We start from the raw sequence: 27122 nt of genomic DNA on the forward strand, positions 1-27122 counted from the left end.
GAAGAATATAGCCAATCTTTTCACTGAACTACTCACTCAAAAATTACATTGAAACATTTCTGTAAACATATGGTAATAAAAAGAACAAAGAGACTCATTCTATTTCTGTGTTAGAGTACTAAGCAGAATTAACAGTTAATTAAAAATTAATAGATGCGAATTTGCACCGGGTAATGCGAATTGGAAGCTGTGGTTGCTGCGAAAGCCTGATATGAAGCATGATATAACAAATCAGTGAAGAGCTTATGTGTCCGGTTTGAGACGTCCGGATGAATCTGAAAATAGAGAGCAGCATTGCATGTTTTCGTCCAAGTGAGTAATCTAGAGCGCTAAGCTGATGCTAATATTTGCTCCACTTTTGGTGAGCACGCACCATTAGAACTGCTTGTGAGTATTGCATCATCTGATTGACTATAATGCTCAACATTAAAAATGTGTTGTAAATAGAAACTTGATGCTCTTCACAGTACGGCAAAAGAATATACAGGAGCATTTGAAAGCAACTGCCTGTCCGCAAGTAAATGTACACAGTAATTGATTACAAATTGTATTGTTGCATTTTTAAAACTTCGTTATTGACTCCACACCAGTGGTACTTTTGATATTGAGCGTTTATTAGGGCTCTGAATCTTTGGGAAGGCTTCGATTCGATTCACAGGTTTTCGATTCGATTCAAGAACAATTTTTGCAAATTTAGAATGATTCGATTCGATTATAACTATTCGATTCTGCATTCTTTAAGTGCATTCACAGGAGTATTTAAATGTTTCCCCAAAATTATTTAAATTCTTAGTCAGGGGGCAAATTACAGTAGCATTTATGGTTAGAGAACCATAGGTAAAAAAATAATAAAAAATAAACTTTTGTCCATTGTTAAATGGTAGTTTAAAACCCATTGCATTACCATGTAAACGGGACATCAATATCATGTTACAAAATGTTTTCATTCATGAATTATAAAATGTTCAAAAATGTGAGTGACAGTTAAGGGGTTAATGATGTGACATGGCATGACATGGCATTCGTAAAAATGTATGTAAGCCAAGATAAAAAAAAAAAGAGCTTTAAGAGTATTATGTATTAATATTAGTATTAGCTAACATTTTGTCACACCAGGGGTGTAGCCATCATTTCAGAAGTGACATAACTGTTTTTATACAGTCAATGATGTAGCCTATATATTATCATAATTATTATTATTTTTATTTTATTTTTTTTTACAAGGAATTATCTTCTTTTTTATTACTTTTAATTCACTGTAAGAAATCGAATACACTGCTGGACAATAATCATTTGTAATCGATAATTATTTTTTTTTCTAATTATATACTAGGCTACATTTAATTAGCAATTATTTTAATTTTCTGCACAGAATAAGGTAGAAATATACTTTATAGTTTCTGTACTGTAATAAATGATGTGTCAATTAGCACTGCATCATTCATACATTTTATTTATTGTGTTTTTTTTTTTTTTTTACGTTTCATCAGTTCATTCTGCTTTTATTCAGTTTAGCTGCAGATATAGCCTGGCGTGTCTATGAGAGCGAGATCAGTTCCCTTTCAGTGTGAAAATGTCTTCATCTCATTTTCACAAAATAAAATGCTATAGTAGGCTAGCTATTTAACTTTTCCTCTCCATCAGCGAATGATGATTCTGAGAGAAAACGCACCCGTTATCTGTTTGCTATAGCAACGAACGCTACTTTCATGCATCTGATTTTTTTGATAAACCTCGCGCTCTTATTTCAAGGTCGTCATTAATGCTGTGGTTATTTTAACAGTTTCCTTTGTACATTCGGTTCATCAGCATTAGAAAGTAAAACTACTTCACTTTAGTATTACTGGCCACGAGTCCTATATCGCACGTCAGCTGCGTCAGAGACGAACGGAGCGTGAGCGCATGAGCGCAATCGGCGGTAAACAGTTGAGCGCGTGAAGGACAGATAAGAGGCACGATTCACGAACACTTTTCAAGGTCTCCATTAACTTGTGCGTGTAGTAATTTAATGTGTATATATTTTGAAAGCATTGAATCGCTATAGAAATCGCGATTCATTCGATTCTTAGCGTTTTGAATTGATTACTGTCCGGCGATTCACAATTCAAAAATCATGTTTCAAGATCGATGCATATGTATCGACAGGGTTTGTAATCGGTGCATCGAGAAAACAAGTGAATCGTTACACCCCTAGTGTTTATGTATTGGAAATATCAGTGCTGGGCTCTTTTGGTTAGATTGGATGTCACTGTGTGCAAACTCTTCAACTATTCTACATCCAGGCTTCGATTTCAACATAGTGCACATGTAGAACACCAGCTGCAAGGGTGCTAGAAGTGGACTTCAGTTTTCAGGCACCTGCCACCAGTGATAGAACTGACACGCAAGCTTTACGTTACACAACTGATCTCTCTGGGTCATCATTTGCGATCTGTCAGATGTGTGGCAAAATATAAGATTGTTTCAACCCTGAACATATGGTGGATATTGCACATTTGCCGCTTACACTGCTTTTGATAATTTTAAGCATTCACACTACAAGATCATTCACGTTGTTTATTTATGCACAGAGAAATCCTTTTCTCACTCTGGGATGTGCAAACATCACAAATAGTGGTGCACCACTTAGGAAATTTGTGGCAGATGTGATCACTTATTTTTTTTAGCAATAAGTTTAGCCAATGTTATTCAACAATATTTATTTTTAAGAGGTCATGAAACCATGCTAATTAAGCTCAAGTCTTGTTTTAGCTGTAAGTGAACCTTTTCACCCACATCAGTATATCTATTACATGCAACTTGAACAAGTTCCAAAACTGCTCAAGTGAGACATTTTTAGTATCTGATTTGTTTTTGATGTGGTGTTTTTTTCTAACAATTGAGAATCATCATCATGAAGATATGTAGTTATTGGATGTCTGAACTATAAACATGGTTAAATGTATATCTCTGTATAAACATGCATGCATTCTGTGTAAAATAACAAAACAAAATCAGAATACCTCTTTGAATATTTGTTTTTAGAACAAACCGGCAAATTCATCTGAACAACAGCATGTTTGAACACAAATTAAATTTCAGATTGAGGGGCATTCACTACACAGAGATGTAGTTCACTGACAATTCGGGAAGCGAAGGAAAGTGAGGAAAAGAGGGAAAAGTCAAACTAAAACAAAGACCTGCTTGTCACCGAATTGCCACTAATTTGAAAGTGAAAGTAAAATGTGCACAACGCTTTTACAAGCTAAATCTTTTTCAGATTAACACTGTTACTTTAATGAGAAATGTGTAAATTAGTGTAAAATGCACAAAAATGGTGCACATGTATGAATTCTTTACAAACATATGTATACTTTTTTTTTATATATATAATTTTAATTTTGGAGTAAAATACAACTTGGGGGCACTCTTGACAGTTTCTTGAAATTGAGCATCTCAAGCATCTAAATTGCAGGTATTCTTGCTGTGTAATCATTTAAGCTGGTCCTTGACCTGAGGGCTGATACCTTGAGAAGCCCTGCCTCCACAAATCAGTGTCTTCAGCAAATGCGTGATCATTGTGATTGTGATCGGTTCTAGCCCCTGTAACAGTGGATGGGGTTTTGGCTGTGGTCATGGCAGGGGGAGCTGGCTCAGGTTTCAGTCGAGTTCAGTGCCAGTGTACTGGCCTAAAAATACCAGCCTTCTGCTGCCTTACAGTATTGTATGGACAAGAGTCGCGACTGGATGTATGCTGAGGTAGGAAGTGCTTTTGGTGTAGTTACTTTGCTGTACAGATTAGCCTAGCAGTGCTTTGGTGTATTAGAATGCCCAGAGGTGAGTCAGAATGCTAGTTTCGATATTTAGGCTTACGAGTGCTGCTGGTTGGATGTTTAAGGTCATATCAGTGGTATCGTTGAGATGTTTTGTTTTCATTCTGATTTTTCTATTAAGGGTTGCTGTAAAGGGTTCTGTGAAGTCTTGTTGGAGGTGTTTATCTAGAGTATGAGAAGTCATCCTGCATAGACATAGTTCAGGCTGGGGTGATTATGGAAGGACGATCTATGATATGAACAGTCATGGGAGGGCATTCTGCCAAAGGGCAGGGGGCATTGTATTGCCCAGAATAGACCCTCAGTGTTAGGGTTTGACCACCATACAGGAGCTGTTGAAGGCATAAGTGATTCATCTGGCTTTAATGGCACAGCACTGTCAGAGGTCTTTTAAAGGTTCTTTCATTTTCCCTTCTCTTTCTTTCTATATTCAGTAGGGCTGGGCATTGAGTTTTGGTGTACTTTACTGCTTGTGTCTGGTGTAACTCTGGATTGTTTATGGTAGCTAAGCAATGTTTAACATTTTTAATAGTCCATATTAGGGCTGGACGATTATGGCCTAAAATCAAAACCTCGATTAATTGAACATTTTACCTCGATTATGATTAATTAACGATTATTTTGTTTCGGTTTTGGTTTTTTTTGCCCTCATACTTCACCGACAAGGTTTGTACTGTAAATATGATTGACTATCAGCAGTTATTTTATCTATGTTCGTAACATTTCTTACTAGGGTTGGGTATCGTTTGAATTTTATCGATTCCTAGTTAAGTCAAACATTTAGATGTCAAACATTTTTACAAAGTATTCTGTTGCAGCTGAATAACATGAGATGAAAAATCAGCACCCGACAAAACACTACAAGAGGAAATTTGCCTGTGATTAAAAAAAAAAATACCATAGCAAAAACAACTACGTAGATTAATATAAATTTCAAATATTCAAGTGTTAAAGATAAGTAATAAGACAGGTCAGTAATAAGAAAGGAACAAACAAATCAATTATCAATATCATAAACACAACTAAACTAAATTTCAGGTACAGAAACTGTAATTAAAAGTTTAAAAACAAGGCATAGTTTTCTTTTTATAAATAAAATAAAGATTAATCAAGTAAAGTTATTAAATATATTCAGCCAAGATCAGTGAATTATTTTCTTTTGTTCTTTGATTAACATTAATGACAGGCAGTGCGTTTATTAGGCTGTTGTCTCTAAGCAAAAATACTGTACATGTGTGTTTTCTTTCTCATCGGTTTACGTTCACGTAAGACAAAAACGGCTGTGTTTATGATGATATACTGATGTAGTTTTCTGTATCGTAGTTTTGACTCGGAACAACCTTTTCTACAGTTCAAATACACAGAACAGTCCGAGAACGGACACAAACCGGGAACCCGCAGTGCGACCGCCGACTGCTGCGCTTGTGCTTCATGTGCGCTGCACAGAAACATGCTATAATAAGTTTTGAGATTCTAAGCTACTTTAGTGATAAATCACAGGACAGCGCTGACAACTAGTTTGTGTTCCTCTGTGTGCGCGATCTTCATAGCTACTGTTTATATGAGTGTTCGTGCCACAATGTAGCTGCGCGAACATGGTAGCTCGATATAATACACATCCGATCGTCTAATCGCTTGAATGTCCAAACCATAAAACGGATACAACTGACAAAGTTTAGTGAAGACACAAGGCTCACCACTCACGCGCCATCACTATGTGTTGAACTGGCATTCACCTCCGTGTTTTGCTTTTATGCCACTGACTGGAGAGCAGAGTCATGTGGCTACACACTCGCTAGTATGCTTTTAAGGGGGAAGTGTTAACAATATTAAAAAACCGAAATAACAGACATGGGAAAATTATGTCGGTTAGAGGTTATGCATTTCGGTTTTGATTATTTTTCGATTAATCGTCCAGCCCTAGTCCATATCAATACAGAATTCAAGAGATTTATGTAGGGTTTGGGTATTTTCTAACAGCTGTGGCTCATTTGGTTTTTATAAAAAAAATATATAAATGGGTTTTTAAGATAACAATCAGCTTATCAGGAGCAAAGTAGGGCACCTTCTTGAATCAGTGCTCTAAATGGATAGTTCACCCCAACATTGTATTATTATGGCGATAAAAATCAAACTGTTTATATCGGGGTAGGAGAAAAAAAATGATTCCCCAAATGTTCTCGCAGTGCTTTGACATACAACGATCAGTCTGCGTGCGCAGCGCCGCTCTATTAGATGACATCGTAACAAAGCACTTTATTGTTGAGTATTTTTCTACTCATTTTTGTTGGACTTTTTACTGGCCTATTAGGCCTATATTCGTTTGCAAGTTCAGGGATTTGGTACTTCAAAGTTTCATTGTTCAAAGTACTTTAAAATATATACTCTGTGCATGCTCCCGAAATAAAGGTTCAGAACGATGAATTGTTTTTCTTTATAGGAGTCATATTCCGTCATCTCTTTAAGGGTATGATCAAGTATTTTCCATTGTGTAGTTTTCAGTAAACAAACAAATATCAAGAAATGTAAAAATTTAGAATCTTAATAGTTATAAAATTGCAATACTCTATCGCAATATATATTGAATTGCCACACAAGTATTGTATTAGTATTGAATTGGCAGATAAGTGTCTTCCCAGCCCTAGTTTATATATATTCAAGCATTCAGTTAGGTTTTTGTACTTAATATGGTGTTTATCAGTCAACATCAATTGCAAGACTGCAAGAGAGCCAATTCTGATTTATTCTGCTATACACTATTGCTTGGCAAAATATTGAGCAGGAGCTCTGGGCATGTGAACTCGCTAATCTTATTGGTTGACCAGTTTTTTTGCAGTGCGATGAAGAGATTACACCGCCTCTCCATAAATTTGTTTGCATTAACTGCATGAGATTGTTCAGACCAACATGAACGGACATTAACATCTGTTTATGTAAATGTAAATATTCATCACTCATAATTTTTGCAGCAAACATTTGTCTTGCTGGTTTGTTCAAAAGGAAGAATGTTTAAATGATTACTTAAGATGCTACCTACATAGGATGCACATTAGGCTTTGGAACTGGGCATATGTTTCAGGCTTAGTCTAAAAGAGAGCATTTGCTGATTTAGGAGAAAATATAATAGGCGTGTCAATTAGGGCGGAGCAATTTTTTTTTTTTTTTAAATGTTGATTCGATATCGATTTTTAAAAGCTGTGAATCTATCTTTTACGATATTTATTTCAGCAAACATTTAAAATATCTAATTAATGTGAATCTTTTCATTAGTTTTCTTCACTAGATGTCACCCTCTTATTTACTTTACACAATGTTACAACAGAAAGCCAGTCACTCATTAGCCGTTTCCACTGTTGGACCAAAAGCGTGCATGCTAGTGTGTGCCAAGGCCAGTCGCATTTCCACGGTCACTTCCGGTGCTTCATCGTGCCTCGTCTGTGCTTACTCTGGGCCAATGGCCCGGGTTTTTTGGCCTGACGAAAACCTTGGGCCAAAGCGGGCCAGCTGGGGGTAGAGGAGGGGTTATGAACAAAACCGGAGTTTCTCCGTGTCTGGAGAGCACTAGCGCCACGGATCATTTCAGAAAGCTAACAGCTGTATCACCACCTTTAAAGACTTTTTAAAATAAGTTGAGCTCAAAACTCACTTTCAGTCAGCAGCAAGTGTTAGAAATAACTTGATCCGATGTGGATTATAATCACCATTCAAGGCAGAAATATTTATAAGCGATGCAAAAGTTTAAACATGCTAGGCATTAAAGGGGGGGTGAAATGCTCGTTTTCACTCAATATCCTGTTAATCTTGAGTACCTATAGAGTAGTACTGCATCCTTCATAACTCCAAAAAGTCTTTAGTTTTATTATATTCATAAGAGAAAGATAGTCTGTACCGATTTTTCCCGGAAAAACACGACCGGCTGGAGGCGTGACATGTGGGCGGAGCTAAAGAATCACGAGCGCCAGTAGGCTTTTGCGTTGAGAGCATGTGGAAGCTGTGACATTACCGTGAGGGAAAAACCATCATCCAAAACAAACCATGGCTTACAGTCAGATTCAGCCGTTTATTTATGATCCAGAATCAGATCCCGAGGCTGAAACTGAACGAGAGCAGCAGCAGCAAAGACTCGCTCCGAGCGGGGCTCGAACCCGGGTCTCCGGCATGGGAGGGGACACACTAACAAGGAGGCAGAGATATTTTAAGCAGTTTTACTCACCGCCTGCGGTTCCAACACACGATCGTGACCCTTTTTCATTGGGATTGCATCATCCTTAAGAAATAAACGATGTGCAAATCCGTCGTCAAACTGGGCCTTGTTTGTAAAACAAGCATCTTCGAAATGCAGGGAACAAACAAAAACACTTGCACAACTCCGTTGATGCTCTGTAAAAATAAACTCCATCCACTGGTCCCTTAATGCTGTTTTTTTTGGTAATCTGTGCAGGGTTGTCTTGCCCTGGCAACCAAAAATACACTTTTTTGTGACTTTTCGCGACGCTCTCGCTCTGATCAGTGAATCGCTCTGATCAGTGAAATGTCTGTGCTCAGCCTCGCTATACGGGAGCGCGCGCTCTTCCGGCAGAAGTGCCCTAAGGACCCTTATAAGGAAATTTCGCTCCATCTAACGTCACACAGCCATACTCGAAAAAAACTTTCCGAAACTTGTGACAAACCGGAAGGAGTATTTTGGGAACAAAAATACTCCTTCAAATGTACAACTTAATTTTTGAAACTTTGTCCATGTTTAGCATGGGAATCCAACTCTTTAACAGTGTAAAAAACTCAGTATGCATGAAATAGCATTTCACCCCCCCTTTAATGTCACCATAGTAAACATGGTAAATGTGACCGGTTGAAGAAATCAGACTTTTATCACATTTGTGTATTTATTTAGTGACATTTTATCTGTCAAGTCTCGTCTCAAGAGTTTATCTCCGCGTATACAGGTGCTGGTCATTTAATTAGAATATTATCAAAAAGTTTTTCACTAATTCCATTAAAAAAGTGAAACTTGTATATTATATTAATTCATTACACAGACTGATATATTTCAAATGTTTATTTCTTTTAATTTTGATGATTATAACTGACAACTAAGAAAAATTCCAAATTCAGTATCTCAGAAAATTAGAATATTACTTAAGACCAATACAAAGAAAGGATTTTTAGAAATCTTGGCCAACTGAAAAGTATGAACATGACAAGTATGAGCATATACAGCACTCAATATTTAGTTGGGGCTCCTTTTGCCTGAATTACGGCAGTAATGTGGCATGGCATGGAGTCAGTCTGTGGCACTGCTCAGGTGTTATGAGAGCCCAGGTGGCTCTGAAAGTGGCCTCCAGCTCTTCTGCTTTGTTAGTTCTGGCATATCGCATCTTCCTCTTCACAATACCCCATAGATTTTCTATGGGGTTAAGGTCAGGCAAGTTTGCTGGCCATTTAAGAACAGGGATACCATGGTCCTTAAACCAGGTACTGGTAGCTTTGGCATTGTTTGCAGGTGCCAGGTCCTGTTGGAAAATGAATCTGCATCTCCATAAAGTTGGTCAGCTGCAGGAAACATGAAGTGCTCTAAAACTTCCTGATATGTGGCTGCGTTGACCTTGGACCTCAGATAACACAGTGGACCAACACCAGCAGATGACATGGCACCCCAAACCATCACTGACTGCAAAAACTTTACACTGGACCTCAAGCAATTGTGTGCCTCTCCTCTCTTCCTCCAGACTCTGGGACCCTGATTTTTATTTTCTGAAATTTATTTTCATCAGAGAACATAACCTTGGACCTCTCAGCAGCAGTACAGTCCTTTTTGTATTTAGATGCTTCTAACGCTATCTGTTGTTCAAGAGTGGCTTGACACAAGGAATGCAACAGCTAAAACCCTGTCTTGCATACGTCTGTGTGTAGTGGTTCTTGAAGCACTGACTCCAGCTGCAGTCTGGAATCTCCCCCACATTTTCGAATGGGTTTTGTTTCACAATCCTCCTCAGGGTGCGGTTATCCCTATTGCCTGTACACTTTTTTTTTTCTACCACATCTTTTCCTTCCCTTCGCCTCTCTATTAATGTGCTTGGACACAGAGCTCTGTGCACAGCCAGCCTCTTTTGCAATGACCTTTTGTGTCTTGCCCTCCTTGTGCAAGGTGTCAATGGTCATCTTTTCGACAACTGTCAAGTCAGCAGTCTTTCCCATGATTGTGTAGCCTACAGAACTAGACTGAGAGACCATTTAAAGGCCTTTGCAGGTGTTTTGAGTTAGTGTGGCACCAGGTGGGGGGCTCTCTCGCCTTGGGCACCAAATAACCTAGAGCCGCCCCTGCGTAAAGGCACCATAATGAATGAATGAATGAATGAATGGCGGATGGTGCAACACTGTTTTGTTTACACAAGCAAGGATGACGCTCGCGGTGATTTCAACCTCTGTCATCTCTCTATGATGATATATCTCCAGCTGCTCTGAGAGTCACTTCATTAGCATTTTATTGTTTAATTTGACAAAACTACACAGCAGCTACAAGTTACTCAATGCAACCCGTCAAAATTAAAGTTAGTATTTTTTTTTTAACGTGAAGAAACTGTCAAAATGACTATTTAGCTGTCTTAAGACTCAGTGTAACAAAAATCCTACTACTAATGATAAATATTAATTCTTTATTTTTAGAGGAATTATCACATTTTTCTTTTTGATTTTAACCATAAACCTCTGTACTGCAGCACTTTGTTTGCCTGAAAATAAAAGGTATTTTCATTTGATTAGGATAAATTTAATTGTTTTATCCTTTCATCTGATTACCAGAAAAATTAAGAACATTTTATATGGCCCTATTGTTGTAAAAAAAAAAAAAAAAGGGACCCTATACAAAAAATAAATTAATAAAAGGTTTAAAATACAGGCCTGTGGCTCTTAATTATTTTAATAAAATCACCATTTGTAAACTGATGTTAAGGTTTTTTTATTTTCTATTTCAGTAGCATTAGGGTTAGGTAAGATAAGCAGAGCGTGGCTGCTCAGATGCGTGATCTTATTGACATCACCGGAAAGTTTGTAGTTCGGTTGAATATTTAAAAAGCAAGCAAGCAAAACAGTGCACAAGTCACTAAAGTTATTTGACGGTGAAGAGAGCGAGAGTGAGAGAAACTCAGAGAGCATGCACTTCTGTTGCATGATCGTGATTATTGTTCGCTCCATTAGCGCATGCATTTGGATTAAAACTAAATTGTAAATATAATACAAACAAAAATTATATGGGCATTCACTATAAACAATCATTTATTTTAAACGTCAATCATACACAATTAAAGCAAAAGTGAAACTAACAGACTGTGTGAAATGCGTTAGGCTAAGTGTCTCTCTCATTCTGCACCAATTGAAAACTTGTTTAGCTTGCTTTAAAATTGTTTTTTATTCGTACGTGAGGGCCTGCGTACAATGAGCATGACGCAAATTACATGACCAAAATAGTACACCATACTCCTATAATGTGTAACGAGTGGTTTCCTGCATTATTTTAGGAAAATGTTTTGTGATTACAGTATTGTTGAGCTTCTGCAATGGAGCAGCTCTGATGCACCATTGAAATGAACAGTGAAGGTAACAAAAGGTTATACAATACATTTTAACAGGTATAATTAAGTGTGGAAATAGCTGAAGGAAATACCTGTTTGCTAAATAAAGCCAACTAACATGATTCTTCTTACTATTATTATTATATTTATACAGGTATTGGTATTGGTATCGACGAGTACCAAAAATAAAAGTATTGGTATTGGACTCGTTCTGAAAAAAGTGGTGTCAGTGCATCCCTAATGTAAACATTTTAGAAACATTTTGTTGATAATGACCTTTTTAAAAAGGTAACACCTTTGGTTTTGGAGGTTATCCCAATTCCAAGTTTTCCTTTGATTATATCCTTGTGTTCATTAACCAGTTGAGCAATAAGTAGGATAAAAGCTGTTCTTGTGTCCTGTTTGTTTTTTTTTGTTTTTTTTTATGTTTGCATGTATTACTATCAGCCATGATTATTTTACTCTGTCTGTATTAGAGATCGACTGATACAGGTTTTTCTATGGACGATGCCAATGTTTATAGGTCAGGGTCAGTGGATGGCCGATATGTGCTGCCGATCTTTAACGCCAATATCTTGAAGTTTTCCCTTTCATTTGCATCCTAAAATGTCACACTAATAATAAGTGGATGAACAACATTTCTAAAATTATCATCATTTATTGAGCACTGACTTCATCACTGAATCATCAAAAGTTTTGGCTTGGGTTACTTCACATGTGACAGCAGCACTTTCCACCGCACCAATAACGCGGGGCTGCCCGCAGACATGCCTGACTTTAAATCGGCGCTACTAGACACGGATATCGGCCGATGCCGATATATAAATAAAAAAAGACTCTAGTCTATATACAAAGGCTGTTTATAATAGAAGTCAACAGATTCATCGGTTTTGTTGATTAATCGGCACCAATAGTTGATTGGCGGAACCATCGGTTATCGGCAAAAAGTTCATGCTAACAGTTTTCCGGGTTGCGTCTATAGCTGCTATTATAAACTATGAGAGCGACCTCTAGAGGTGGAACTGACTTACAGCACATATCGTTTTTTTTTTGACACAACACTGTGTACAGAGTGGAAAACTTCAAAAGCACATTTAAATGCAGCCGTCATTATATTACATTAAATTATATTCGTCTTAAATCATTGTTAATGTACATAATGACTTCACCCTTGGCCTTTAAATAAACTTTTTCGGACCGGCCCTTGGTTTGAATGTGACCTGTCTGGGATGTGATACCCATAAGTTGACATAACCACAACGCGGTGCTGTGATTAGATTAGATTGATTAGATTGTTCATTAAAGGGGCACCTATTATGCCATTTTTAACAAGATGTAATATTGGTTTGTGTCTGTAAAGTTTCAGCTCAAAATACCCCACAGATGATTTATTATAACATCTGGAAAATGCCATATAAGGGGCGTGTCTAAAAAAAAAAGAGAGCTGTTTTGGTGTGTATCAATGTAAATGCAAATGAGCTGCATATTCCCACCCCATCTCCAGAAGAGGGCATCGCATATACATTTCACTGCATTGCATGCATACAGCAATAAACAGCCAGTAGCAGTGCACAAGACTAACTATTTTTACAAGGAGCACTGTAGCCTCTGATTGAAAATGTTTAGGAGCACAAGTAGGAAATTGCAATGTGTTTGCAATACAATGATCACATTTTCCCCATTTTAACATTACTGCATTACTGACAAATGTTTTAATAATATATAGTCTAGTCTGAAGTACAAAAACTTCTGTTGTTTCTGCTGTGTCATTGTTGTCTGCTGAGGAATAGCATACTGTTCTCTGTGCAATTGATTAAAACACACTTGTGTCCTATGATCTCTCTGTGACTGGCTTCTAAATTAGGCTTGCTAACCTTTAACTGTCTCACTCTTTTCCCTTCGTTTAATGCTTTGTTTCTCTTTCTAGGTTTGAGGAAGTCCACTAAGAAGCGTAGTGAGTCTCCCCCAGCAGAGCTCCCCAGCTGTCGGAGGAGCACACGTCAGAAGACCACGGGCTCTTGTGCCAGCACCAGGTAATGAACCGCCAGCCTCTTCAAACCCCAGAGCAGCCTACTGATCTACAACATGCACAAGCTAAACAATACATGTATGTGCCATACTGGCTGCGTGCATGACATTTGTTTTGCTCATTTCCTTTAGAGAAAAATTGCACATTTTGCTGTCAAGTGAGGTATGCTTTGAAAGGCAATCTGGCAACATTTTTGCTGCGTTTCCACCGAAATTACCCGGAACATTTGTACCAGGAATTTTTTCCCCAGGAACTATTTTCCCCCCAGACCTGCTGCTTTCTGCGTTTCCACTGCTGTCTAAAGTACCAGGAAGATTAGGCAAATAGACTGGTGATGTAGATCTGCATGTGTTTCTCAATACAAAGTACGCTGATTTTATACGTACATCCTCGGTAGTTCAGACTTTGTGCATTCGACTCGGGAGTGTGATCTCTGTGACGACGCAAGTACGGTAAATCTGCAAACACCAGCGTACTTGGCTACTACAATTTTCCTCACTGTACATTTACATTAAAACGAAATATATCAAATACCACTGCCTCCTTTTGTTTTCATTTAAACATAACAGCTGCAGAAATGTACTTAGTTCAGGGATATGTGTATATATACAGCCATTAAAATGAAACAAAATGTTATATACATTTGCCTTTTTTATTTTCATTTTAACATATAGATAAAATGAATACAGACCAAATATTACCTGTTAGATTTAGCCAAAACGAGTGATATTGTATGTCTAACCACTAAAGAGACATCAGAGCCAGCAGCACATATCAGAAGGTCTAGCCAAGTAGAGGCTGCTCTCGACGGATACATGAGGACTGTGCTCTCGCTGATCATGTGGAGCTAACATCTCCGAGACAGGTGAAAAACATTTTTAAATAGGTGCTGTCTTTATAAATAAACTTTATAAATTACATTCCATGACACAATAACAGTAATATTTTTAAATTGTTGATCCGAATAAATTGTGATTGAACTCAACCAATGCTGCCTGAACTCAACTAATCAGGGTGTTTAGTGCCCAAGTCCCGCCCCCGAAAGTTCCGGAACTTTGAAAAAGTACCACCTCGCCAACAGGGACTTTCTGAGGGGCTTTTTTTTACCTGGAACTTTTAGTTCCTGATTCCTGCAGTGGAAACACACCGAGTACCGACCCAAAGTCCCTAGTTCCTGGGTAAAGTTCCTGCGGTGGAAACGTGCCTTTGGTTGTGGTTTAAAAATGTGCATGTAATGCCTTTTTTTTCTCATTGTTTTCGATCACATCTTTTGTTCACATATTAAACTGAGACGATGCGCTCATTTTAAAAATGGTTTCAAACAGTCCTCGTCTCTGCTGCACAGCAGCGCTGAACACACCTGCCAAACGCAGCTCCAGTTGTGCAGCACGATAGACATTGAAATAGAGACGTTCAAGTAAAAGTGCGCAAAAGCAGCAACTTGAACTACAACAGGTAAAGCTGTAGTTTGTATGAATATTGGCAATATGGCTAACAATTCTGTACATTTCAAGTTGGAAGAGACATGTAGTTCCGCTGCAGGAACTTTACACAGGAACTAGGCACTTTGGGCCGGTACTCTGTGTGTTTCCACTGCAGGAACCAGGAACTAAATAAAGTTCCAGGTAAAAAAATGCCCCTCAGAAAATCCCTGCTTGTGAGGTAGTACTTTATCAAAGTTCCGGAACTTTCGGGGGTGGGACTTGGGTGCTGAACATGCTGATTGGTTGAGTTCACGCAGCATTGTGATTTCGACCACCATTTATTCGGATCATTTTCAAAATATGACTGTTATTGTGTCATGAAATGTATTTTTGAAAGTGTTTCAGGTGAGAATGTAGTTGTTTAAAACTCAAATCTGTGGTTTATTTATAAACACAGCGCCTATTTAAAAAATGTATTTCGCCGAGTTTGGAGACGTGAGCTCCACGCGATCAGCAGGAGATCAGTGCTTATGTAGCTGCCGAGAGCAGCCTCACCTCGGCTAGACCTTCTGATGTGTGCCGCTGGCTCTGATGTCTCTTTAGTGGTTAAACATAAAATATCATTCGTCTTGGGTAAATCTAACAGGTAATCCTTGGTCTGTATTAAATTTATCTATATGTTAAAATGAAAAGAAAAAAGGCAAATTTATATAAGAAGTTTCATTTTAATGGCTGTATATATACACACATATCCCTGAACTAAGTACATGTCTGCAGCTGTTACTATGTTTAAATGAAAACGAAAGGAGGCAGTGGTATTTGATATCATAATTTGTTTTATTGTAAATATACAGTGAGGACAATAGCAGTAGCCAAGACGAGCTGACTGAAGTTATAAAGTAAGCTGCTGTTTGCAGAATTATCGGATTTGCGTCGTCGTGGACATCACACTCCCGAGTCGAATGCGCAAAGTCCGAACTACTGAGGATGCAAGTCCAAAATCAGCGTACTTTGTATTGAGAAACGCGCACAGACCTACGTCACCAGTCTATTTACCTAATCTTCCCGGTACTTTACACCGCGGTGGAAACGCAGCAAGCAACAGGTCTGAAGGGAAACAGTTCCTGGTACACATATTCCGGGTAATTTCAGTGGAAACGCGGCATTAGTTCCCAGGTAATCTACAAGATGGATTGAAATGCTTATAAATTCAAGAAGAAAAAGAAACGCTTGACAGTATAATTAAGTTTAAAAAGTAAAAAAAAAAAATAATAATAATAATTGTTGCACCTAAAAAATAAAATCTGGCAACTAAGATTTAATTTTTTTATAGGAGCCTTGCTAGATTATTATTATTATTATTATTATTATTATTTATTTATTTATTTATTATTTTTTTAAGCCCTGCTACACATTTAAGCTAAACACTTAAATCTTAAATAAATGTAATGAATACTACAATTTCCGGGCTAACTTTGTCTGTAGACATCCTCTTTCACTTTAATAGGCTGTACTTGTCAAAGCCATATAAAAAAAATGGTAGGATAAAAATGTCTTTACAATGGTATGCACTTTAAGAACATTATAAATATGATTTTTCACAGCTTTCTAAACTCTTATGGAGTTTCTGTCAACTAAAAGTGTTTGTTGAAAGATATGTTTTATCTATTGATGGTGTAATCCATACTATTCTTGCTCATGTATTTGTTGTGGTCGCATTTACTGTTTTCGGTGGATTTTCACAGACAAAATCCAGGCACCTGAGGGTGAAAGATTTAACCACACAAATTTGGCAATGGGTTCAAGTTGGTAACCTGGAATCTGTTTTCGTTCGGTTACTTGCTTAACTGGAACTTCCAGTTCATCCTCATATGAAATCGGGTGCAGTGTTTTGGTAGAACTTTTTTGCTATCTTTTTTTCTGAATGCTTGGAAACCTTATAACTGGCTAAGTGACATTTAAAGGCTTTGTGAAAAACTTGAACTCCACACATCACTTCATCACCTCAATAAATTCAGTTATTGTTGCTTTATTTTATTAAAACATTGCATCGTGTTAGTCTTTTTATAAAATGTCTTATTGCTAACAACACCCCATTCCTAACAACGCCCATAACACACCAAGAACTAGGGCTGCTCCGATCAAGATCGGCCGATCGTTAATGCACATCTCGTCAGTAAAGCCGGTTCTCTAATCAGAGGTAAATTCCCTCAGGTGCGTGATTTCACATAGAGCAGCTGTTACTTGTTGTTAACCGAGAAGATGCGCAAATAAACGTTGAAAATGAACGTGGATTTGCGCAGCTTCTCTGTTACCAAGAACGATAAATGTTAATAATATTGGCATCTGCACTGATGATAAAGTTCTGTTTTTTTTTGTGTGCTACGGTTATATTGTCTTTTGCTTTAAATGCTCACGTTCTTTAAAGTTGGATTGATTCTGTGCTCTTTGGCTATGGACATTTTCTTAAAGTAAATAGTGTATTTTGAAAGTTTGGCATCATTTTAGTCTAGTATGTGTGGATTTTAATGACAATATTGGTCTTTCTCTATCCCCTTTGTTTCTTTTCTTTCTAGTCGGCGAGGCTCAGGCCTGGGCAAGCGCGGAGCAGCCGAATCTCGCCGACAGGATAAAATGGCCGACTCCGACAACAACCAGGATGGGGCCAATTCATCCGCCGCACGCACAGAGGAGACACCACAAGGGGCGTCAGGTAAAAGAGCAGCAGTGTCATGAGATTTGACTATACATTTTATGTTATGCTATGACCGTATGAGTGAAGAGCACAATGACTATGTCTTAATGTCAGCACGAAATGTTGTGGCCTTCTTTGCTCATTTTCTCTTTCTGCTGTGAAGCGTCTAGCTCAGTGGCTGGAGCGGTTGGTATGACCACCTCTGGAGAGAGTGAATCAGATGACTCTGAAATGGGAAGATTGCAAGGTATGTGTGCAGGGCAAAATTTAAAAAAAAAAATCATTTTTTTAAATGATGTCAGTTCTATATAAATTCTCAAAAGCCGCGAATCGATCGTTTCCGGTATTTATTTCAGCAAACATTTAAAAGAAAATCTGATTAATGTGAATCTTTTCATTAGTCTTCTCCTCTAGAGGTCACCCTCATATTAACTTTGCGCAATCTTACAACAGAAAGCCTGTCACTCATTCAGTGCAATGCTCAGGTAAAATTCTATAGTAATACTGCAAATCTGCGGATGCATTTGACATCACATGTAAAGGCGCCATAATTTCCACAATGAATGAATGAAAACGGTTTTGTTTACATGAGCGCGGATGACGCTCGTGGTATTTTCAGCCTCTGTTGTCTCATTATGATGAAATGAATACACAAATGCTCTGAGAGTCACTTCATTAGCATTTTATTGTTTAATTTGACAAAACTACTGTCATATCACATACACGGCAGCTGCAAGTTCCTTATGGCAACCAGTCAAAATAAGTTTAGTTTAACATTAAGAAACTGTCAAATATTACTATTCTTAAGACAAAAATGTACAACAAAGCTACTAATAAATATGAATAAATCTTAATTTTTATAGGAATAACCACATTTGTTATGTAAAAATATTTAGTTAGCAAAAATAAAAGTTATTTTCAATTGATTAGGATAAATTAAACCGTTTTATGCCTTCATCTGATTACCAGAAAAATCAAGAACATTTTATACGGCCATATTATTTTTTCAAAAAGGACCCTATACAAAAAAATAAGGTTTAACCTCTTAGTCTGCATCCCGACCTCCTCGTCCTGAAAGCCTCTCAACTTGCACGTGTCAGTGTTTATGAATAGGGATGGGCGTTTTCCGCTAATATCACATTCGAATATTTGAGCTCACAAAAAACGAATATTCGTTTATTTAATTAAGTTTAATGAGACAGACGTTAATTTTCAACAACATTTATTGTTTCCGTCATTTTGAACAAGCTTACACACAATAAGCTTGAACATTACACATCGTGTTTTGTAGCTGAAAACCTTGAACAATGCGTGTAAACAAACAAAAGTACAGATTAAAAGCAAAAAAACCTACACTTAACTTTGAAACTTTTAAACTGTCAGTAAATCTTTTTTTGCTTTTTTTCCTATTGTTTTACATGTTCTTGTTAAGAAATACGGGCATGTATCTTTTTTTGCTTTTTTTCCTATTGTTTTACATGTTCTTGTTAAGAAATACGGGCATGTATCTTTTTTTGCTTTTTTTCCTATTGTTTTACATGTTCTTGTTAAGAAATACGGGCATGTAAACATGATCGGGGAAAAGTCGGCTCCTTAGTCTGTTAACAATAAGGCTGGCCGCGGAGAAAACGTGCTTTGACGGCACAGACGTTGGCGGGACTCACAGATAACGGTGTGCTAAGAGATTTTGTGAAGCGCTTCGTGTTTTCGTTTCACCACTGAATGAGATCCTCATCTGGTGGAATACATGGCTCCAGCAAGAACTGTTCCCACTCTTCTCTCATGTTTTCGTTCGAGAAACCAGAGATGTTTCTCCCGAGGGTCTAGGGCAGATGCGAGAAGAGGAGTTTTCACTGCATTCTCCAAGTTAGAAGTGTTTATTCATTGCTTGAGAGATGCTGCAACAATGTTCTTGAATTCGGTCACTTTCTGTGATTCTCCACGGCATATTTGAAGTACTGTAGAAGACCGCACTGCATCGAGTTAAAAACATCTCAACTTTTCAGAATGCCGCAAGCGCACCCCGGGTCATGTGACAAGAACTAAACATTCAGTTTCATCCTTTCCCGTAACAACGTTGAAAGCTCAGCCAAGATGAAGGAACAGCTGATCATAGCTGTATATGGATTGCCATTTTGAAATAAATGTTTTAGCAGAGCTACTGAAGGCAATTGTTTGTGCTGGAAATCCATTTATCCTTTGCTGAAATTTCCGTGTCTTCATGAAAAGAGCGCATCATTGTTGCTTAGCAACGGCAGACGCCTCAGGAGCGCTTCTGCCCGAGTGCTTTGGAGGAGGAGAAAGCAGTGCGATTATGTGAACGGCCCCTTATTCATTCATTAATTATTTTTTGCTTGCACACATCTTCAAATATGCCGTGGAGAATCATAGAATGTGACCAAATTAGGTTTTATTGTGAAATTTTTTTTTTTCTTGCGAAATTCGAATATAATTTTTATTTATCAAATAATTAGAGCAGAACGAATGTTCGACTATCCGTGCACACCCCTATTTATGAATAGATTAAATAAAACGGGACAAATTTAATCTTGACAAACTATGTATCATTATAAAGATCTAAGCCTCAAGCATCGACGACAGATCGCTGTTTTTCAATGGAAAGCTTATAAAGACTGTATTTGCTACATTTGTGTGAGCAGTACACATTAAAAACATGAGCAATGGAAACGCTGTACATACCAGATCTGTCGTAATAAGTCATAAACACATCCACAGCTGTAAATCCTGGTTTAGTTAGGAAGCTAAGGGTCCACTGAACGACATCTCATGGAGCACGTTTAGTCCAACGAAGCAATAACGTTGTAATATGGATCATAATTCCTTTGTTTACATTTCAGTTCTTCAGCGACAGAACTGTTTGCGTCCGTTATGGAATAACTCACGGTCGGAAAAAGTGTGTCTTGGAAGTAAAATAAACGGCATGGTTTTGCAGTGTACAGTGTCACAAACAGAATGAGGTGATCCACTGGAAAAAAAGAATGAATGAAAGATAGGCGAAAGATAGTTTATTTGAATTTTGGTGCTCCCTCGTGACGCGCTCTGACGCACCTGTCAGCTGATGGAGTCGGAACTTATAGCGATCGCCTTTTTCTTTGTTTTATTTTTCAACAGTTTTTATATATGTGAGAGTGTGTTTTATGTTAAACGTAAATGTATTTGCATGATTACCATCTGTTTGAGTGCAAATCAGCCCAAAATCAGCTTGCTATTACTGTATGATCACAGCTATCAAAGTGAACGCGTCTATATGAATAGAGAGAGTGGATTATTTACTTTATGGCACATTTGTGCTATTACCATTTGTATAAGTGGCCATCAGCACATCAGCACTTATTTGCATCATAATTCATTGTAAATGCTGCATTTCTAGCAACCTCAGGATTTTCTGTAATTGGCAAACAAAGTTAAAAAAATTTATTTTTCTTATTATTCTTATTTTTCTTACTCCAATTATTCTTATTGTATTTTTCTAGTGCTCAAATAAATTACTTTAATGTCTAAGTTTCTGTCTAGTGTTTTATAACTGTAAAAAACTATGCAGTGGTATGTTTACTGACTAAATAGTTTGTAGAGGCCTTCAATACTGTTGGGAAATATATTTTCTTATACTTGGGGCTTGTGGGGTGTTTAGACATAGTCTCAGAAAAATATTTGCAGGAGTCTCATTTTTCATGATATTTTATTCAGATTTGAAATAAAAACTCATGAGACATATGACTTTCAACCCGTTACTTTTCTAGATTGCTCCAGGACTCATTTCATGTATTTTTATATCAAATAAAAACATATTTAAGTGTGGGAAAAAAAAAATTCAAGGCACTTCAGTGTCTATAACTTTTAATATTTTTTAGCATTATCAAATCTGGTTGATAAAAAGCCCAAAGTGTCTTCTTTCCAAAGACACTAAAATTATGTTTGTAAAACACTGAAGTAGGGAACTGTTACAATTACAAGTTTGGTAGAGCACTTTCAGCTGCGAGTCCCATAATGGGGGGAGCTGGTTAACAGGTTAAAATACAGGCCTGTGGCTCTTAATTTTTTATTTTATAAATTCACCATTTGTAAACTGATGTTTACAGTTCATTTTTAGAAATATAGCATTTGTACTAAAACTATGTTCACTGAATGTAATAAAAAAAAAAAAAATTGAGAATTGAAGCAAAAATCTAATTGAATCGAGAGCTTGTGAATCGAAATCGAATCTGAATCGATACCCAGCCCTACCTGCTACTCATGTACATACTGTGTTGAACATGGCATATTTAATATAGTAATTACAATTACTAATGTCAAAATGCAAATTTTTTTTTATCATTGACATCAAAGTGAATGAAAATGAAACAGAAACATCTAGTTTTCTCTCTCTCTACAGCTCTTCTGGAGGCCAGGGGCCTTCCTCCTCACCTGTTTGGCCCATTTGGGCCCCGTATGTCTCAGCTGTTTCATAGGACTATCGGGAGTGGAGCTAGTGAGTGACCTTGACTTATGTTTGTCATTTTTGTGGGATGATTGAGTATTTCTTCAGCAACTCAACAGTCTGTCTCTCTTCACTTGCAGACTCAAAGGCACAACAGCTGCTGCAGGGGCTTCAGGCTACAGGAGACGAATCCCAGCAGCTCCAGGCCGCTATAGAGATGTGCCAGCTGCTAGTGATGGGTAATGAAGAGACGCTGGGAGGATTCCCTGTCAAGAGCGTTGTACCTGCCCTGGTGAGTACTCTCCCTGCATAAGGAGATTCACCTGGACCTTGTCTGGTTTACACAGTAGTTTGTTCTGTCAAAGAACTGCTATATTAGAAAAAAATAATAATGCTTTAATGCAGCATTTTCAGTTAGCTGTCTGCCCTTTTTGTTTGTACACAATGTTGTCAACTATATTTAAAATGAATATAATCATTTATAATTGAGTCATCCTTTTGGAAAAAAAGAAAATTTTTATAATATGATATTATTGATTATAGAGCGATTATAGAAAAAGTTTGGTGAAAACATGAGCTGTAAAGTTTTCTCTTTTCAGTAATTTTGCTCTTTAGGATGTTATAGTAGACAGCGGCCTACCCTACTTAAATAGTAATAATTGAATTTGTGCAGGTCTTAAAGCTTAAAACCCCTTAAATTTAAAAAACTTGTAGATACCCTGGGTTGTTCTTTTTAAAATTCATAATTCAAGAGAAAAACAACATCCTTTCTGTGTTGTCAAGCATCCTCTCTTGCCTTTCTCTTCTTGCCCTCACATCCTACCCTCTTCTTGTCTTCCTTTTGCAGATCACACTGTTACAGATGGAGCATAATTTTGATATTGTGAGTATTAAGTACTTCTGTGAGTGGGGGCATGTGTCCATGCAGACACAGATCATTGTGCGAACTGCAGTGAATCTTATTATCTGGCAATGATTTCAACCATCTATTAACAGTCATTCAATTTTGACACAATGAGAGAAATAACTGTTTCCCTCATGTGTCCTTTTCTCAGATGAATCATGCGTCTCGCGCCCTCACCTACATGATGGAGGCTCTGCCGCGCTCCTCGGCTGTGGTGGTAGACGCCATCCCTGTCTTCCTGGAAAAGGTAAATTGCACCTCACCGTTCCTTTGAAACCTGGCTGCCAATTATGTGGATGACATAATTAAAGGTGCTGTATCAAGGAAAGCAGGCTTTTCTTTTGAAATAATAGTATAAATATAGACATTGTGTTTTGCCCCACTCCCTTTTTGCCAACTAAGTTGCAAAAGCAAGTTATCATCAAAAACAAGTTACAACATCACAACCAGTGTCACCTATAACCACTTGCATTTCACATATTTAGTGTCTGCAATCTTGATGGGAGTCTGACGTTTCATATATGAGGAAGTTAAGTGTCTTTGTGTATGTTGTCTCAGATCCATGTTTCCCTTGTGTCCACAGCTGCAGGTAATCCAGTTTATCGATGTGGCAGAGCAAGCTTTGACTGCCCTGGAGATGTTGTCACGGAGGCACAGCAAAGCCATCTTACAGGCTGTGAGTACTGATGCTTTCTGAGTGTCGTGCTGCTTGATTACTAGATCAGCCAATATGATAAGACACCAGTCAAACTGAATGAATAATTAAAAAGTTTGAAGCATTAACATAGAGAGTAGATGTGTGGACACAGGTGTGCTTTGAATGTGAATCGGTTCTGTTGGCCCCACTTTATTTATTAAATAAAATGACATTCCACTAAGGCTGTGCTGTTTTATTGAAAATGTCTATAGGGAGGTCTGGCTGACTGTTTGCTGTACTTGGAGTTCTTCAGCATCAATGCTCAGAGGAACGCATTAGCCATCGCTGCTAACTGCTGCCAGAGCATCACACCGGATGAGTTTCACTTCGTCGCTGACTCTCTGCCCCTGCTCACCCAGAGACTCACACATCAGGTGATGAGCTGAAACACAGCACACATCTCATTCACATTCACAAGAGCAGATGCACGGCTGTCGTGTCTAGATATGTAACACAAACATAAACACGCCACAAGGACGTACGCGAATATGTCTGCCGTAGTGTGAATCACACCTGTTTGACTTTCAGATGCCAGACAGTCCAATCTGTCTACCTCAGATATATCAGCATATTTATTATGACTTTTGTTTTACAGGATAAAAAATCTGTTGAAAGCACTTGTCTCTGTTTTGCCAGGCTGGTGGACAACTTTCAGCACGAGGAGGTGAGAAATGCACACAAACACGGCGAATCTCATTATCCTTAAAACTTTATCTGATCAGTTTGAGCAAATTTCCTTGTTTAAATGGTTAATTTCAAGAAGAAAATAAATAAATCACTAAAGGTTTTCAGGTGTGCATAATAACCATTTTAATGGATAAGTTTGCTGGATTTATTTTTTATTTTTATTTTTTTTAACTTGAAACCTTGTTAATTGTACACTGTCTGACATGTAGGTATTAAATCAACAGCGTGTAAACATCTGTTTTTGATTGTCAGCAAAAATGCTTTCTTTTTCATCATCTGGTGGAAACGCACAGCTCCAGGGCTTTTGATAAAACTACAGATTGTAAACATCCAATGTTTGTTTTTTTATATTCCAAAAATGTATTGTGGGTGTTGAAATTTTGGCAAAAGTCGACTTACTTATCAAAATTAGTTTGACATGAACCGAGAGAAATGAACCAAGAGAGAACATTACCGTCTACAGCTGCGAGAGGGCGCTCGGTGCTCCTGTAGTCTCCCACTGAAAATATAGAGCGCCCTCTCGCGGCTGTGGACGGTAATGGTTTCTCTTGGTTCTTGGTTCTAAATTAATGCGACTTATAGTCCAGTGCGACTTATGTTTTTTTCCTCATCATGACGTGTTTTTGGACTGATGCGACTTATACTCCGGTGCGACTTATAGTCCGAAAAATATGGTAGTTCAAACAAAGCAGTGTTTTAAATTTGGTGAGAATAGGACACGCGCACTAGAAAAAATCATTAAATTAATTCAGCAATTTTATTTAAAAATTGCAAATGTCTTGTGAATCACTTCAAACTGAATTGTCAAAACAACTTATTTGTGCATTGGCCGGCACTACTCTCTTAACATTTTTGTGCATTTAGTGTAACCTCATTAACTTCTGCTCTGTGTGGCACAGAACCTGTTACAGCAGGTGGCGTCACGGGACCTGCTGACCAACATCCAGCAGCTGCTGGTGCTCACTCCACCCGTGCTCAGCTCCGGCATGTTCATCATGGTAGTGCGCATGTTCTCTCTCATGTGCTCCAACTGCCCATGCCTGGCTGTGCAGCTCATGAAACAGAGTAAGTCACTCGCAGGCATGACTAAAGAGTCCTGTTTTTATTAGAAAATAATGCCAGCACTAAATGTAGTTCTTAAGAACATTTTGTTTTGCACTTATTAAAGATGAAGATCGATATGTGGCCTGTTTTATGAACTTCAAGTAAATGTATATTGAGTGACTGTGCATATTTTGTGTTTGTAGATATAGCAGAGACCCTGCGTTTCCTGCTCTGTGGTGCATCCAGTGGAAGCTGTCAAGAGCAGATTGACCTCGTTCCCAGAAGCCCCCAGGAGCTTTATGAACTCACCTCACTCATCTGGTATATGAAACCACCTCTCTCTGTGTGGTTCTGTCTGTGATGTCTGATTAAATCCTTTGAGTAAACGGAGAAATTATAACGAAGCTTAAAGGATTATTTCACTCCAAAATGAAATTTGTCATCTTTGCTTGTAATGAATGTTTGATCACTGTGTTTTATCTCTCTGCTGTAGTGAGCTGATGCCATGTCTGCCTAGAGAGGGCATCTTTGCGGTTGACGCCATGCTGAAGAAAGGCAGTGCTCAGACCACAGAGGGCGCCATCTGGCAGTGGAGAGATGACCGAGGCCTGTGGCACCCGTATAACCGCATCGACAGCCGCATCATTGAAGTATGTTGATGTAGTTAGTGTGGCACTCAGAAGACCAGTTAATAATTCAGAATCACCATTTGATCTTAATTGATCGCTTTTTTTTCTTAGACTGCACACCAGAACGGGGAAGACGAGATAAGTCTGTCGACACTCGGCCGTGTCTACACCATTGACTTCAACTCTATGCAGCAGATAAACGAAGATACTGGCACTGCCCGAGCCATTCAGAGAAAACCCAACCCTCTGGCCAACCCCGGCACAGGTGCATATGCCACACTTATACTATATTTAATAATCTGTGAAAAATGTCTAAAAGTAATGCAGAAAGACAAGAAATTGTCTTTTGATGCAAGAGATTGGATTATCAAAAGCAAGAAAAGCTATTAACACTTGTCACATGAACTTGACATTAACATAACAACATTTTAATTAACAAGATCTACTTCACAGCATGTCTTCTTTGGAGTGCATGTTTGTTAGAGCAAATTGGATCGCCCTTAACTCTGAATATTATCTGCATAATTCAAAAGTCATCTCTTTTTATATAAAATGTCAAAGGCAAAAATTATGTACCTATCCTTGACTTTGTAACTAGTAAATCTTAACATCGGAACTGATGTTATCCTCTTATATTGTCAGTGAACATGCAGTACTCAAGGCCAATGTTTGTGTAAGACTTGGAAGTGTAGATGAGTTAAACCATTCATCATAATCATATAATTCTGGCATAATAGAAGAAAAAAATAATCCACAAAGCAACTCTGTGCCATTTAATCAGCAAATATGAAATATTAGGCAGCCTCTGCTGTCAAATACTTATGTCCAGTGGAGAAACAAACACACTTACAATGGAATCAATAAACGGGATATTTAGCAAGAATGTTTAAAATAGTTTCTGTCTCCACAGGAGGGCACTTGGAGGTGCGGCGAGAGGACGCACGTGCTCAGCTGATGAAAGAGGACCCTGAGCTGGCCAAGTGCTTCATAAAGACTCTGTTTGGGGTTCTGTATGAGGTGTACAGCTCCTCAGCTGGGCCTGCAGTCAGACACAAGTGCCTTAGAGCCATCCTCCGGATCATCTTCTTCGCAGATGCAGAGCTGCTAAAAGACGTACTGCGCAACCATGCTGTGTCTAGGTCAGTCTGTGAATGCAGAGCTCTGTGTGAAATCAGGAAGATGTTAATTATCGTCG

General features: G+C 38.0%; 1 protein-coding gene across 9 annotated transcripts in view; it reads left to right on the forward strand.

Moving 5' to 3' along the window:
* Positions 1-27122, forward strand: part of LOC113118600 (E3 ubiquitin-protein ligase TRIP12) — a 91363-nt gene that overhangs the window by 46942 nt on the left and 17299 nt on the right. For all 9 annotated transcript variants that reach the window (XM_026287901.1, XM_026287900.1, XM_026287903.1 and 6 more), the window contains 15 exons: positions 13308-13413; positions 17410-17546; positions 17692-17775; positions 21922-22017; positions 22107-22258; positions 22814-22849; positions 23022-23117; positions 23454-23546; positions 23780-23941; positions 24163-24231; positions 25154-25319; positions 25502-25619; positions 25792-25948; positions 26039-26192; positions 26838-27066. In XM_026287901.1, coding sequence (XP_026143686.1) covers positions 13308-13413; positions 17410-17546; positions 17692-17775; positions 21922-22017; positions 22107-22258; positions 22814-22849; positions 23022-23117; positions 23454-23546; positions 23780-23941; positions 24163-24231; positions 25154-25319; positions 25502-25619; positions 25792-25948; positions 26039-26192; positions 26838-27066 — 1855 coding nt within the window. The remainder of the gene's footprint in view (positions 1-13307; positions 13414-17409; positions 17547-17691; positions 17776-21921; positions 22018-22106; positions 22259-22813; positions 22850-23021; positions 23118-23453; positions 23547-23779; positions 23942-24162; positions 24232-25153; positions 25320-25501; positions 25620-25791; positions 25949-26038; positions 26193-26837; positions 27067-27122) is intronic.

Source organism: Carassius auratus, chromosome 18, assembly GCF_003368295.1.
Source record: "Carassius auratus strain Wakin chromosome 18, ASM336829v1, whole genome shotgun sequence".
Classification (NCBI taxonomy): Eukaryota; Metazoa; Chordata; class Actinopteri; order Cypriniformes; family Cyprinidae; genus Carassius; species Carassius auratus.